Source organism: Onychostoma macrolepis, chromosome 13, assembly GCF_012432095.1.
Source record: "Onychostoma macrolepis isolate SWU-2019 chromosome 13, ASM1243209v1, whole genome shotgun sequence".
Lineage (NCBI taxonomy): Eukaryota > Metazoa > Chordata > Actinopteri > Cypriniformes > Cyprinidae > Onychostoma > Onychostoma macrolepis.
In genome coordinates this window covers 29,492,401-29,509,149 of record NC_081167.1, presented here as the reverse complement: position 1 = coordinate 29,509,149, position 16,749 = coordinate 29,492,401, and the positions used below count along the sequence as shown (strand labels likewise).

The 16,749-nt window shown below is 36.5% G+C and overlaps 1 protein-coding gene across 5 annotated transcripts in view; it reads right to left on the bottom strand.

Moving 5' to 3' along the window:
- The window catches only part of LOC131552021 (signal-induced proliferation-associated 1-like protein 2), a 153,566-nt gene that overhangs the window by 83,733 nt on the left and 53,084 nt on the right, over positions 1 to 16,749 (bottom strand). For all 5 annotated transcript variants that reach the window (XM_058795370.1, XM_058795369.1, XM_058795368.1 and 2 more), the window contains 3 exons: positions 13,687 to 15,431; positions 4,606 to 4,739; positions 2,963 to 3,151 (listed from right to left, as the gene is read on the bottom strand). In XM_058795370.1, the coding sequence (XP_058651353.1) occupies positions 2,963 to 3,151; positions 4,606 to 4,739; positions 13,687 to 15,064 (1,701 nt within the window). In that variant the 5' untranslated portion in view covers positions 15,065 to 15,431. The remainder of the gene's footprint in view (positions 1 to 2,962; positions 3,152 to 4,605; positions 4,740 to 13,686; positions 15,432 to 16,749) is intronic.

Below are 16,749 nucleotides of genomic sequence, written 5' to 3'. Positions count from 1 at the left end.
CTTAATGAAAACCCAGTCCAGAGCATTCAGAACCTCAGACTGAGCAGAAGGTTCACCTTCCAACAGGACAATGACCCTAAACACACAGCAAGAGTGGCTTATAGACAACTCTGTGAACCCGAGCTTGAACCCAATCAAATATTTCTGGAGAAACCTGAAAATGCGTGTCTGTCCTCATCCAGCCTGACAGAGCTTGAGAGGTGAAGAGATGAGGAGAAGAATGGCAGATAATTGCCAAATGATGATGTGCAAAGCTTGTCACATCAAACAAAAAAGACTTGAGGCTGTAAAGGTGCTTCAGCTAAATTTTTAGTTAATACTAAAAATACTTATGCAATGTACTTATTTCAGTTTTTTATTTTTAATAAATGTACAAAGTTGGGACAATTCTGCTTTTGCTTTGCCAATATGGTGTATGGAGTGTAGATTGATGTGGGAAAAAAGTAATTTAAAGCAGTTTAACATAAGGCTGAAACATAAAATGTGAAAAAAAAATTAAGGGGTATGAATACTTTTGCAAGGCACTGTATGTATGTATTTGTATATATATAAATAATCATAATCAGATATCATGGTGTGTCTTAAAAATGTTGCTAAAGTTGGATGGAAAAACGAATGAGATCTTCACTTCCAAAACCCTACTGTTACATTCAGCAAAGTTTCATTTCTGCTAAGCCTCCACTAATTCTTATCATCCGGTGAGGAATCACGGTCACAAGTGAGTATAAGAGAAGAAAGGGACAGGAAATGGAACGAAAGGCTTCACTTCTCATTATCTGTCACCATCAAGTGAGCAGCAAACCCTCCCGCAGCAGCCCGAGGTAAAGCGATGTGGCTGGCGCTCTTCTGTACGCGCGGGTGGCAGACTGGAGGTCATTAGCACTTTATGTGACATAGGTGTTGTTTTTCACACCTGCTTCCCCAGAGGCAGCGATGAAGACCCCCGTTCATCTCCACAAAGGTGAAGCGTGTAATTTTAGCGCCACTACAAAATCATAAAATAACTAGATTCAATGTCTGCAGGAAATCTGAGTGGTTTGTGCCAAAACTTGATGGTTAAATTATAAACACCAGTACAAATAACACACTTCAAGTCTGTTCCAATTGATAGCAAATCAACGCACGTTACCCAGACTGCCCTGCTTTGCTGTAACGTGCATGACTAAACGCACTGGAGTTTCCTGTTCGACTGACTCAGATGGGATCCCACGCAGGGTCTACACTAAAACACAAGTCTTTTGGGACGAACCCTTACACGCTCCTGCAGAGAAACATGAAACTGAGATCAATAAAGTGCATTAAGTGCAGTAATGGAATGCTATTTTTTCTGTTTTTGTCTCTTATGTGAGACTAAACACTCTGGGAATTTTTCAGACGATGTTTGATCTCGACAGTAAACCCAACAAGAAGATTCACAGCATAAGTGGCGATGGGAATCCATAGTCTGACATTCATGTGACAGGGAAATACTGAGACACATAGTGTTCAAAAGTCTGGGATTGGTAAGAATATGTTTTTAAAAGAAGTCTCTTATGCTCGGTAAGGCTGCATTTATCGGATTAAAACTACAGTTAAAACAGTAAAATTAAGAAATATTATTACAATTTAAAATAAGTGTTTTCTATGTGAATATATTGTAAAATGCAATTTATTCCTGTGATGAAAAGCTGAATTTTCAGCATCATTACTCCAGTCTTCAGAGTCACATGATCCTTCAGAAATCATTCTAATATGCTGATTTACTGCTCGAGAAACATTTCTGATTATTATCAATGTTGAAAACAGTTGTTCTGCTTCATATTTTTGTGGAAACCCTGATTGATGTTATTTTTCAGGAATCTTTGATGAATAGAAAGTTCAAAAGAACAGCAGTTATTTAAAATAGAATGTTTTGTAACATTTAAATGTCTTTACGGTCATCCTTGCTGAACAAAAGAATATAACCAGACAAAAAGAAATGACTGGGCTTTCATATGAGGTCTATCTTTAACATTCAAGAAATCTTCAAGAAACACTTCTCTTTAAAGACGATAATGAAGCATTATTGAGAGGGCGGGAATGCAACGTCTCTATGTATGAAATAAAATATAATTCCAGCTATATGCCAACCTCATTCACACTTCCACTCAAAGTTGGGAAATCAATGGGTGACTGGAGCTGTTATTGATCGACCCTTAACATGATATTGGCTGATTTTCTCCCTCAGAAAGCGGACGACCATCTAAAAGCGTGTTGACATGGGAAAAACAGCTCGACACACAGTGTTTCTATGCATTAGGGCTGCACTATTAATCTAAACAAAACCATAATTGTGAAAATAAGGAAATTAAGACACCCATAAATATTTGTATTTTACAGATGCAATGTAAAATACAATTGTTATTATTATTATTATATTTTCTTAAATACTCTCTATGATTATTTTACAGCGAAATATCAAAATAGCAATTTTTCTTATTTTATTATTGTAGTTTTACTTAATATTATTAGTAGTAGCAGTTGTAGTATAGTATTAGCAGTAGTAGTAGTAGTAATAATAATAATAATAATAATAATAATAAAATATATTTTTTATTGATTCTTATTTAACATTAATTATTATTATTATTTTATAGACATGTTAATACAGTAGTCAACATTTGAAGTGAACCAAAACCTTTCATCAAAGTTGTCCTAAAACCTAAAACAAAAATAGGTTCTTGTCTTAGGACATTTTTGATCCACTTCAAATGTTGACTACTGCAAATATTCACCAAATTCTGGATTAATTGTGCAGCTCTACAAACAAGCACAATGATTCTTTTTAAATTGCATTTTAAAAATTGCAGTATTTAACAGAAAAATCACGATTAGATTTTTCCCCAAAACGTGCAGCCCTACTATGCATAATGGAATATCGTTTACTTAACAACAGGCGTCAAGCGTGGCTCATCCAATCAGATTTGAGCTCTTTAATACACACCCCCTGCTCGTCCAGTTTGAGGAGCTGCTCCGGGACTCTGGGTGAGCTGATGGCCAGTCGGAGGCACTGGATGTTCAGCTCGGGAACCACGTACTCCAGCACCTCCTTCAGCGGGAGACCGCGGGCCGTCCCGTGCCTCGCCGTGGAGGGCACAGCATCCTCCAGAATTGCCCCGCGCAGGGTAGTTAACTGGGGAAAGAGAGAGCAGCGCTGTTAGTACGCTGGACAGGAATTAAACATCACATGCATTAAACAGCATGGACATTTTCCTGCCTCGAACAATCAAAATCCCATGAAAAGGCAGTAGATTTTTACAAGTCTGGTCAATATATCAGTCCAATGTTTGACCTCAAGTACTAAATCCTGTCAAGTCTATGAGAAAACTCAATACTTAAAAAAAAAAAAATTCATAGATCCACTGGGATATTAAGTCATTGGCAATGAAATTCTCCCTCCCTGCAGGAGATTTGAGGGCACGCTATTTGTCTGAAAGGAAGAAATTGAGTCTCGACCCTTTTATCTGCACTTTCACTTATAAAGTAAAAGGCTTTTATGCTGAATGCTGATTTGAAGGACTAGCATCTCTTTAAATCTCATTCTGAAATTTTGATTCATGTGAGTGTCTAGGCTTCATAATTCAGTTTAATTGTGAATGAGTGCCATTAGAAGCTAAAGCTCAAAGCCTAAGGTTTAATGCACCGATGCGTTTGATAAGAGGGGGGAACTGATGCTGACAATTTCTGCATCTACTGTCCTCGAAAATAATAATAAGGAGAATATTTCACCTCATAAGAATGGAAAAAAGAAAATTATATTTTGCATAAAGAAAATGAAGCTCATTTTAGGTCTATTATGACTATTTTTCTTAAAATTTAATTTCATTAAAGCTCATCAATCCTAAATAAATAAATAATACATATTTATATAAATATTATAATTATAATATTATTTTATTATTTATACTGTATTTAGAAAATGAAGTTTATTTTAGGACCATTACTATTTTTGCATTTTGACATTATTTTCATGGCAATTAAGACCATCTTTCCAAACAATAAACAAACAAACAAACAAACATTTCACCTCATAAAACGGAAAACATTTTAATTATATTTTTATAAAGATAATTAAGTTTAATTTAGATCTATTAAGATTGCTTTCATAAAATAAAATGTCATTGAAGATTATCCATCCATCCTGAATGAATGAATGAATGAATGATCATTTAGAAAATGAAAATTTAGAAATTAAATTTAATTAATTAATTAATTAATTAATTAATTTAAATACAGTTATTAGCAACTGATTTCTATTAGTCCTCCTAAGGATGATATATTTATATTTTAATATAAATAATATCATTTTATATATTTTATAGCTTGTAAGTTTGAAAGGTGGAGAGGTTTACCGCCTAATAATAATGCTAAATATTAGCAGGTAAAACTTTAATTTAAATGTGGAACAGTTTCCATGTTCATTTATTCATTATATCTAAAACATTTTTACAATTTTATTGCAATTTGGGATGTCAATCAATTCATTTTAAAATGAATGAATTACATGATAGGCTGATCAAATTCAATCACAATTAATTATCAATGTTCATTAACATATTATTATTTGTTGAGTAATTCATCAAGTACCTGACTCGTCCTGAAGGTGACGCGGTAGTTATACTGCGCCGCATCCTTGTCTTTCCCATCGTCCAGCTTTTCTCTCCGTACACTGATGGCCACCGGACCCAAGTTCTCATCCACGCCGAAGTAGTTCTGGTGCTCTGAGGGTTAACAACAGGACAGATGTGAGGTCAGGTTCTAGAAGGACAGATAACACTTTCCAAGAATATCCTTCAGAGTGAGCGAGAGTGGGGCCATTCACAGCCGCCGTAGTGCTGCTTATCTGAGAGATATACTCATATCTATCTTAACCAACACCAGAGCTCTCTTTGACATGTAGACATGAGAACTGTGGCAACGTCTCCAAGATGCTTTGAGAAACCTACCTGCAAAGCTACAGTGCTGTTGAAAGTTTTAGGCACTTGTGTAAAAATGCTGAAAATGAGGATACTGATATTCTGACAGATATTCTTTATCAATTAACTTCTATTAACTCAATTAAATCAACATTTGGTGTGAGCATCCTTTGTGTTTAAAGCAGCTTTTGCCCTCGGTGCACTTGTGCAGAGTTTCTCAGGAGCTTTGCAGGGAGGTTTCTTGAAGCATCTTGGAGACGTTGCCACAGTTCTTCTGGATTGAGTCTGTCTCAGTTTGTTCTGTTTCTTCATGTCATTCCAGACAGATGATGATCAGATCAGATCTCAAACATCTCACTGGATTATTACAATTAATGTTTGGAAATGTAAACTGATATTTCCTACTGACATTCTACAGCAAAAGATAGAAATAACTGACTTGAAACCATTTTTTAGCTGCTGAAAATACTAGTGTTTTAATAATTCTGGCCACCACTGTAATGCTTTATACATTAATCAGCTATTCGCCTTCATATTTTGATGATTAAATGTACAAAATAAACAGAAATGATTCCTGTTTATCAATCCCCGAAATCACTTTTCCACAAAACTACTGCAATGAAAATTATATTTGTATAACTAAAAGGATGAATCTCAGTAAGTCAATCCAGGTCATATTTCACTCCACAAAAAGACATTTATATTTTGCATAAAGAAAATTACATTTATTTTAGAACCATTTATTAGTATTATCCATACCAAACAAAAATCAAATCAAACAAATAAATAATATTTGATAGTAAATTGGTTTTAAATAGTTTATAAATTATTTAAAATAAATTAAAATGATCATCTGTTCCAAACAAACAAATGTTTAAACAATATATGTAATTTGATAGTAACTTAATTGTAAATATTTTATAAATTATTTTAGATTTTGGAATAAAATATGACATGATTGAGATAGGCTTCATGATATTAATAAAATAAATAAACCATTTATTTTAGGATGAATGAATTTAGTTGGTAGTAACTTTTTAAATACTTATAAATGTACTTATAAAACTTATTTCACTTATTTAAATACTATAAATTATTTTCTTGTTTGATTTTAGAATCAAATGTGACATGATAACTTCCCCTTTCTAATTATCAGAAAATGGCTTCAGATATCTACGCATTTTGTCACAGCTTCACTTAATGATCTTATAAACAATAATAATTCTATTCCTCTAATAGAGAAAATCAAGCTTAACTTGATAACATGGTGCTTACTCCCGAACTCATTTCTAGGGAGAACAAATGTAATAAAAATGTATGTACTTCCCATATTTATTCCAGTCCATACCTAGTTATTTAGCAAAATAATTCATTTTTCAAAGATCTCAAACACCTGTCAAAGTTTATCTGGAATAATAAAAGTCAAATTTTCCAAATGAATGAAGCCAAAAGATAAGGGTGGGATAGCTCTGCCAAATCTTCAGTTTTATTATTGTGCAGCCCAGATAAAAAAATATGATCAGTTGGTGTAGTGAGAGGACCAATTCTGTTTGGTATAAGCCCCCCATTACCAATTAGAGTTTTGCCATTTGTTAAGAACTATTCAAAGCTAAAAAAGGTTTCGGAACATTTTACCATATCAAAACACTCTTCTTCGAGCCTGGAGGGATGTTAAGACACACCTCTCTTTCCTTGTCTACCCCACTTTCTTTAACCCTGATTTGCCTTTAACGTTGCAGAAGATTGGTCTTTCAGCATGGCTGAAACTGGGAATGCCTCAAATATCTTGTTTATTTTCTGAGGGCACCCTGAAGTCTTTCCAACAGATTGTAGAGCAATATAAAGTTCCAAATTCAACTGCGGCATTTTTTAAAACCAAAGATAGACAAAGGAGAGTTGAGAACCGAAACAACAGAGATTGAAGACCTTTTACTGAAGCCAATTTGTTTAAAGGGATTGACATCTTGTCTAGTAATTGCACTTCTGCCTTGCCGGGGCTGAAGGGTGTTTGGGAGAAGGATATTGATCAAACCATTGAAGATAGTGACTGGGCTATTGTATGTGATAATATGTACCCGAAATGTACTTCTCTTGAGCTCAACTTTAAATTTTTTTATAGGATATATCTTACACCGGCACGCGTATTAAGATGATGTTTATCAATGCCACCTGAAAAGCTCACTTATGATAAACATCAAAAATCAGACCAATTCTGGCTGATATGGTCTCCCCTTCGGGAATACATAAAAAAAGCTCTCTTGATGTACATACGAGACTGTTTTTATTTTCCTTTAATTCTTATTTAAAGACTGCTCTAAAACGGTGTGATCATTTTTTTTATTATTATTAATCATTTGTTTTTTCATTGCTTTTTTTCCATTCATTTTTACTTATTATTTTTAGGGTTTTGTACATTTTGTAACATGAATATATGATGTGATGCTGTTAATGTTACTTGATTCTGGGCAAATAAAAAAATAAAAAAAGTGACATGATAGGCTTTATAATGTTAAAATAAAACGCAAAACAATCTAAACATAAACAATCTAAACTAAACTAAAATTAAAAGCTTATTTTTGGGCCATTAAGATTTTTGCATTTGATTATTTTTATGAAAACTGATGGTCAAATGATCAAATGAACAAACAAACAAATAAACATTTAAAATGCATTATTTAATTTGAAAGTAACTTAAATGCTTTACAAATTATTTTCTCTTTTGATTTTGGAACAAAATATGATGTGCTCTTGATAGGCTTCATGATCTAAAATAAAAAAATAAAATAAAATAAAAAATTCAAATCAAATCAAATAATTATTTTAAACTGGTGCACTTATAATGGAGAAGAGTTAAGGTTAAAATATCCTTCTAGTCATCTGTCATGTCCACATGGCAATGATGGGGTCTGATCCAGAGCACATCTCCATGGATTTTCACACATTCTCACAGACACAATAGTGTCATATATGAAGCATAATCTCTGATTTCACTGCACCATAGGGGTCCATCAGAGATTAAAAACAGAAATAAAACCCGCCACAGATGAAGCTTAACCTCTTTCTTTTTGATATCCTTTTCACTAAGCCTCTTTAGAAACAAACATGCATTTGTACATCAAGTCGAAAACCTGAGGCCACAATTATGCAACATGATGAACAAAGTGTGCTAAAGCATGTCACAGAGAAGAGAAAAGCATTAAAATAAAAACAAACTTAGCAACAGGGATTGAGCAGCTCAGTTAGTGTGAATGAATTGAAAAGCAAACAACCTAATTTATAGTTACAGCAGCAGGCACGACCTGAACGATGGAGCAGATCTTCTCCTCAAAAAGCCCCTAATCCAACTCAAAGCCAGAAGTGAAGAACAACAAACACTCTCACCGGGACACTTCATCTCTTCCTCTCTAAACGACTCAAAGCTGCGATGAAGAGTAAAACAACACAACTACTGCCCTCTAAAATCCACTTTATCAGAACCCTGCTGGAAAATCCAGCTACAACCAGACTTTGATGAATCAGCATCTGGTTCTGACAAGGTAGACCAACTTGGTCAAGCTGGATTTGTGAGGATACCATAGTACTTTCATATATTGTAGTACTGAATGATTTCCTTGTTTAGATAAAGTATATTACGTTTACAGTTTGGGGTCAGTAAGAAATTAATATTTTTATTCATCAAGGACGCACAAAATTCTTTCTTTTCATCAAAGAATCTTTAAAAATGTTTTTATGGTTTCCATAGAAATATGAACTGTTTTCAACACTGATAATGAGCAGAAAATGTTTCTTGAGCTGCAAACCAGCATATTAGAATGATTTCTGAAGGATCATGTGACACTGGAGTAATGATGCTGAAAATTCAGCTTTGGTCACAGGAATAAATTATATTTTACAATATATACAAATAGAAAACATTCATTTTAAATTGCAATATATAAATATATATTTGTTTATTTTTTATTCTGTAATTTTGATCAAATAAATGCAGCCTTGGTGAGCAGAAGAGACTACTTTCAAAAACATTACCAACCCCAAACTTTTGAACAGTAGTGTACATGTATTGATTTAGCAGGTGTTTTTATCTAAAAAGGCTTATGAGTAAAACACAAATACAAGATATATAAAATGCTAATAGATGGTTTTACCATGGTACATGCCAAAACAACTAGGATTACCACAGTATCAAGTCCAAAATAAACAAACAAAAACAAAAAACCTATGGTCTGATGATATTTGTAATGATATTTATAACTTATTTACAACAATACTTTCAGTTGTTTCAGAAGTGGTCCGACCTGGTGGACCAGGAACAAACCGGCAAAATCAAAAACCATCATGACCACGTTAAACCGTATGAAATGCAACTATGACACATCAGTTTCCACCACCAATGGGAGGCATTGAGCCGAGTCGTGATTTTTACCAAAATGAAGTATAAAATAACATTCATGCATTCAGTAGGCATGTCACATCTTGCATCCCCGATCATGCAGCATCTTGGTCACGAACAGGGGAAAACGGGAGAGGAAGTTAATGGAATCAATGCTTCTCCCTAGGTGATAAAAACATCATGGAAAGTAAGGTGTGAAAGAGGATAGTGGCTCTTGGGAGAGACATGTTGACAGCTCTGTCCTTTCCACGTCCCTCTAGAGACCATGACGGGGTGATGATCAGCTATGAAAGGTTAAATGGACTCTGACTGTTAGTTTGAAGTCGAGAATGTCAGACTGTCAAAATAAAATCAGTTTCTGTATTAAATCATTTAAAACCGACATTTATCTTAAGGGTAAGTCATGCATTGCATGTATTAAAATTGAAGTTATGCATTTAAGTTTTGCATTCAATTCAATTCAAAGCAATGCATTCAAGTTATGCATTCAATTTTATTTCATTTAAATTTGTGTCGAAGTTATGCACTCAATTTAATTCACTGTAAAGTTATGCATTCAATTTATGCATTGTGTTTATTTCATTTTAAAGTTATGCATTCAATTTAATTCAATTTTATACATTAAAGCTATGCATTCAATTACAAATGAATTGTAATTGAAAAACAATTTTCAATTACATCCTATTTAAATCTGCCATTATTTACCATTATTTCAGTTATTCGTCGCTGCATAACCAGCATTAAACCTACATACATACCTACAACTGTAGCCTAAGAATAACTAAATAAATTCATATCTGTTTTGAATGAACTAATAGTTCACATGGCTAAATGGGTCAATTTTGATTTTCACATCGAAATAAATAGTTAAATGCACAAGACTAATCAGCGTCAAATATATCCCTACACAAATGAAGGAAATTGAGCTCTTCTGCTTGATAGGTCTTTGGCGACTCGGCACGGCGATGATTATCTATTTCCCAATAGAACGAGCTGGCTAACATGATTTATTGTCATTTGAGCTGAGCTGTAATTGGCTTATTCGCTATAGCTGGAAAGCCTGTGAATGTGCGCGACACAATCGCAGCTTTCACCCACAGGCTACGGCTCATTTATTCAGCGTAGTCAAAGGAAAGAAACAAATTTCTGCATGGCAAGAGTTGGAGCAGCTGCTTTCCAGAGCTTAGGAATGGGTAACACAATCTTGTCAGGACTATGCAGATGTGCAGACATGCAAAAAAAAAAGCAGACAGACGCTAACACCTTCTCAGTCAAACATGGACGACATTGTGCAATATACAGTAAGTTGAGGTATCATTTGCTTGTTCCATTCCCAGACACGCTGAGGTGTTTTAATGAAGAGTGGTGGGATTGCGGTGCGAGGAGAGGGTCCCGTCTCACGGCTCCTCGGAGGGGAACAGCTGCACCTAACCCGGTCTATTCTCACATGACAAATCACAGGCCAAAGACAGGAGAACATTCTCACACCACAACCCTTGGCACAAGTGTTTCTCCTTTCAAAATGTGTAACAAACACCATGCTTCTCAAAACCTACGGTCCCTAAATTATCAGACCGACATCCAAAGGAGAGAATACTTACAAGGCACGATTTTTAATAATTCAAACAGCAAAAAAAATTACATTTTAAATGTCTAATTAGTACTTTGTAGTCATTTTGCAAAGTTAACCCCCCAAAACTCTCCCTCATGTGGAACACAAAAGAAGATCATTTGAAGAACGTTGGTAATCAAACAGCTGACGATAGCCATTGACTTCCATAGTATTATTTTACATACCATGGAAGTCGATGGCTACCTTCAACTGTTCGGTTACCAGCATTCTTCAGAATATGTGACCCCCTCTGTGAAATCCAGGCTAAAAAGTCTCAAAATCTAATTATGAGATAACAAGCAAAGTTTGATTTTAACCATTAATTTCACTATGATTTAAATCTTACTCAGTCAATATTAAAGATATCAAGGTTACATTTTCACAGAATGTTTTTCACCTTATGAAGGATGATGAAGGAAAAAAAAAAAAGTCAATTTCTTTCAATTTGAGGTTTTCACAAAAATCAGTTCATTGAGCCCTCGTCTAGCAATTTCAATGATCCAAATAGTAATTAAACATCTAAAATGATCTTTATTTGTATGTTTTCTGAGAGGTCCACCTTTTTCTCTGCTCACTTCTTGACGACTGGTGCTTCCCCTCAGCACAAGTTTGGTATAGTTGTAATTCCAGCATTCCAGCTTTGTGAATATTCATAGCAAATTCTCGATGGCTGAACCAGTGAAATGTGATGTTCAAACCCATGCAGATGGAAACAAAATGATCGTGCTGACTGACACATTCGAAACATGCAAATAAAGACGCATCTCACAGACAGCGTGCGATTCCAATATACACATATACACAGAATTACAGTATTTCAAAATATCTGTCTTGGCGAGTATTCATGCAAACATAATCTGTTGTGTTTTAACTGAACGTCTGGGGAACTGTTGGGGAAAAACATCTGATGTGTAACATTACATTAGATCCTTGCATTACAGCAGGTCTTAATACAGGGGTGTCCAAACTCGGTCCTGGAAGGCCAGTGTCCTGCAGAGTTTACCTCCAACTTGCCTCAACACACCTGCCTGGAAGTTTCTACACTGTAAAAAAAAATTCCATACAATTTACGGTAAAAAACCGGCAGCTGTGGTTGCCGGAATTCTACCGTAAGAAAAAAAAAGGTAGCAACATTTTAGGTATTACGGTTTTAACTTAAATTTACAGTTAAATACCGTAATTTCATTAACTGACATAATGTTAATATACCAACCTATTGAAGTACTGAAATCTGTTTTGTACCTTTGAAATACACTGATAACCACCAAATGCAAGTGGTGATGAGAAAGTCACATGATGAACCAAAGCCCATCACAAGCAGCTTTTAAATAATAACATTCATTCACACAAACACTAAACAACATCATGGTGAGACTCATTAAACTGAAATATGCAATAAACATTAATTTAACAACATTAGATGTAACATACAACCCTAATAAACATAACTGATAAGAAAAAACTAAGAAGAAACTGTTATTTCAAAGAAAAAACATCAGGGAATTCTGGGAACGACAATTTACGTTTTTTTCCCTGTAAATTTTACATTCATTTCACTTCCAAAAACGGTATTTCATCGTAAAAATGTCTATTACCGTTTTTCACCATATATATTAGGGGAACTTAACGTTAACCATTTAACAGGTTTTTACTGTAGCATTTTCAATTTTTTACCGTTAAAATCACGGTCATTTTTTACAGTGTAGTATGCCTAATAAGACCTTGATTAGCTGGTTCAGGTGTGTTTGATTAGGGTTGGAGCTAAACTCTGCAGGACACCAGCACTCCAGGACTGAGTTTGGACGCCCCTGTCTTAATATATAGGCCATCTGTCTCATTAAAAGAAAAGAGGGAATCACTCGCTGGTCTTGACTGAACTGCTTTTGTAGTTTTAATAATCAGTTAATTTGTAATGAATACACTAAAGTGATTTTTACTTTTGATAAGCCTATTTGTTTTTCTTACTTAAATGCTTCTGTGTAGATGTGAGATGAAAGCACCATTTAATATGTTTTTTTTTCTTATATTATATTTGTTCAACTGTTTATTTACATCTTTGTTCTAATTTTTAATATTGTGATTATTAATATAGTAATATTATTAAGAAAAGAAGTGGAGGAAAAGATGAAACGTTGCTATGTGGTTTTGCTTTGAAACCTTCAGAAGACTAGCTCAGTAATTTTTTTGGTCAATTCCAACAAATCATACATCATTTTGAAGGTTTTTTTATGGAGATTGTGAAAATAAAAAGGACTAATTTTTGAAAATTTGCTCATTGTGACTAATTTTGCCAGCACAGGTCACATATCTTCTTTTTGTGCTCAACAGAAGAAAGAAACTCAAACAGGTTTGGAGCATTGGTACATTGAAGATACAAACCTATGAAAATACTTAGGGCCATATTTACTAAACAGGGCAAATTAGCGTGAGATCACAATCCCATAAAAGCACCGATGGGAGTAGAAATTTCTACGGTTGATCTGAAAGGGAAACTCCTACAAATGCATATAAGCCGCAAAATATCTGTCCATGCCAGAGTTACAAAAGCACAAACATATCCTTTGTGACATCAGTTAAAGAGAAAATATGTTTCAGAGGCATAGCAAGATTACAAACAATAACAATTTAGAATAGCATACACTGATGAATCATTCTGAACAGAACTAGGAATGAAAGGTCAATTTAGTTTTCATGTTGAGTTAAACAAACAAGAATCAGCTTTGTTTTTCAAGAAAAATGACAAGGCTTACCTCTCCCATAGAAGTATTTGTGGTAATAATACGCTCCGAGGTCGATGTGCTCGATGATGTACCGCTTGACCTTTTCACGGTGGATTGGCTGGCTTTCTCGTGGCACCTCCAGTACAGACACGCCAGCATTAGTACAGTGGGAGCTCAAGGAGGACTCGAATGAGCAGTTTTCTCCTGCAGCGCTGTAGTTGGCGTTGTTGGCCCTGGATAGAGATATCCTCCTCTCCCCTTCTCCACCAATCTCATTGCGAAAATGCGTGCAACTCAGCACCAATCCATTGCTCTTCCCATCCCCCTCATCTGCATCCAGGTTCTCCTTGGGATTGAGGTCTTCCCGACTTCCGAGTGGCGATTCGAACATGGATGCAGGTCCAGTTGTATTCCCAGCCACTTGTCCACCTCCTGGGACATGGTATTGGGAGGCAGCAGAAGCTCCGGTGGTGGTGTTCTTCCTCTGGCTGAGGCTTACGCGATTGGCTACTGCTTCGCTGATGTTAAAGAGGACGCTCTGGACGTCATAGTGAGCGAAGCACTTCTGGAAACTGAGCGGCCGGCGGTCGTCCTGCTCGGTTGAGAGCCGCAGACCGTCATTCTCGCTCTTAATAGTCCTCAGTTTCCTAAACAGCGATGTTTCGGATGATTCCGACTTGAGACGATGCATGAAGGACTTCTCTCTTTCTCGGCTGTAGAGGAGGGAGCTGTCCACGTAGTCGTAGCCGGAGATGCGGACGATCTCGCCGCGGGCTATTTGTGCAGCGGTCTGCAAGCTTGGGGAGAGGGTTGTGTCGTAGCGAAGGAGCTCTGGGAACCCAGCAGGCGGAGCACTGCGATGGTCCAAGCTGTCAATCCGATATCCTCGCAACATAGTAAAGAACCCATCGTTCCCAAGACCCTGGCGGTCAATCGAAGACGTGCTGCCGTACTCCCGATGCAACGAGGCGCCGGTGTTGGGGTTGACAGCGTTCTGGTCCATTATGTCCTCCGCATCAATGTCGCTGATGGTCACATCACTGTTACTCCGTTGGCGAATGGGATGGAGTCCCTTCAAAGGGGATCGACTCAAAAGGTCACTCAAGGAATATTTTGTATCCGAATAATCAGGCTCCAAAGGAGCTTCGCCCAAATCCGTGATCTCCACACTTTGGTCTGGCTGTCCGTTCTGAAAGGCCGTGATTACGGTCTCGTAGTTGGGTCCCCAACCCTCCTTTTTTGGGGGCCAGTCCGTCACCCTGGCCCGCACCCCCATTTTAGGCATAGCAGGTGTCCCGTTCGTCTTGCCACCCCCGTCCAGCTTGCCCTGCGTGTTGCCCGCAGGATGTCCCATACTCCCATTCAATGCTTTCAGCTTCCTGCTAAACAATTCCTCAGATGACTGCATGACGTTAGAGGAGGCCTCAAGCGACGGAAGGTTCGTTTTATCGTCGATACCCACGGCTCAAGCTCATATCCTGCTTGCAGCTGCTTGGGAAAGTGAGAACTCAAGTCTCCTTATTGATTACATTGTCATAGGTCACCCATTTGAGTCTCAACTAGTTTCAGAGTTGTCCTAGACGGAGTCAGCCCACATAAAGGGCCGCCCTTCACTCAAAGTCCATTTTTCTCCAGGAGTGACCAGTTTGATGAAAGACAGGCAGCATTTGGGTGTCACGGACGGCTGGAGCTTCAAGGAGCAGAAGGGGTCAGTTGAAACGGCTCTCCTTTCACAGAGCTCAGCTAATTTAGGACGACAGCTGGAGGAGAGCGATCTGTTGGGAGCAAGGAGAAAAACAAAAGCGCATTAAGGCATCTCGCAGAGAACGGCAGAATATATTTATTCGGATACTCTTCCAGGATTTCAGAGAGAACAGTGGGATGACTTTCTCACAACCTCCTTATAACCACTCAACAATGTAAGACTGTTAGATAAATGGCAGGGTGTGTATCGCACAACATGCCTGATGACTCCTTCAAGAAGGTCTTCTCACAAAGAGATCTTTCAGAAATATAAATGACTATTTCTGTTGCTTACTTTTATTGGCCAAGTAGGAGTTCAAATCAGTCTTGTTAGCCATAAACTTAAGGGAACATTCAGTGGTTTTCAAACTGGATTATGTATTAGGCAAGGAGAACTCAGCAAAATGTCTTTATTTTCATGCCACATTTATTCGCTCCCACAGAGTACTGGAGCCCCCAATTGCAATGCATTTATTACATGCACAACTATATGTATATACACACACACACACACACACACATATAGCCAAGGTTCCCAGTGGGGACTCCAGCATTTCAACTTCACCTTCTGTTCAGCTGTGCAGCTCACCGCTTGTGGGTTGGAAAGATGCCACTGATGACCTAAATGGGTTTTTCTTGTTCATGTATATTACACGGGTGCCACATTCATGCATCCTTATATATGTGCTATTCAGAATCATGTAACATGACCTGACATTGCTATCAGCCCACAAAAAAAAATCTGTTAAATCCATTATATAGCTTGACCTACAATGTAAACGCTGTGACCCTTTTTCTGAACAGAACCACTAATCTTCATTCCATGTTCACTACTTCTAAAAAAAAAAAAAAAAAAAACAAAAACAAACACAGGAGCAAGCAACAAAACATCCCGTCTTCACTGCATTCACCCTATCCCATGATTCAATTTCTGATGTACTGTTTATATTTGCAGGACAAACAACATCTGGAGGAGGAATGTGGGCCACAACAAGATAAGCTGTAATGTATATGCTGTTGTTTTAACACTAAATATAGTGATTACAAATATACACAAAACATTGGATATATAGGCCAATGCTGCATACTGTAATTTCATTATAATGATATTAGCAATATTGCAAGGGTTTGGTTAAAGCATTTTGATTAGTAACAAGCAAATTTTGAAATAACCAGCAAGTATTGAAAAAAAAAATAACATTCTCTTTTATCCAAAAACATATCAATTAATTTTTCTGACTTCTGACTGAAGTACAGGTTTGGCCCAAATTAACAGCTGGCATACATAAAACACAACCAAGACTGAAAAAAATTCATTAATAAAGGAGCCTTGGGCTGGCTGTAGTTTTT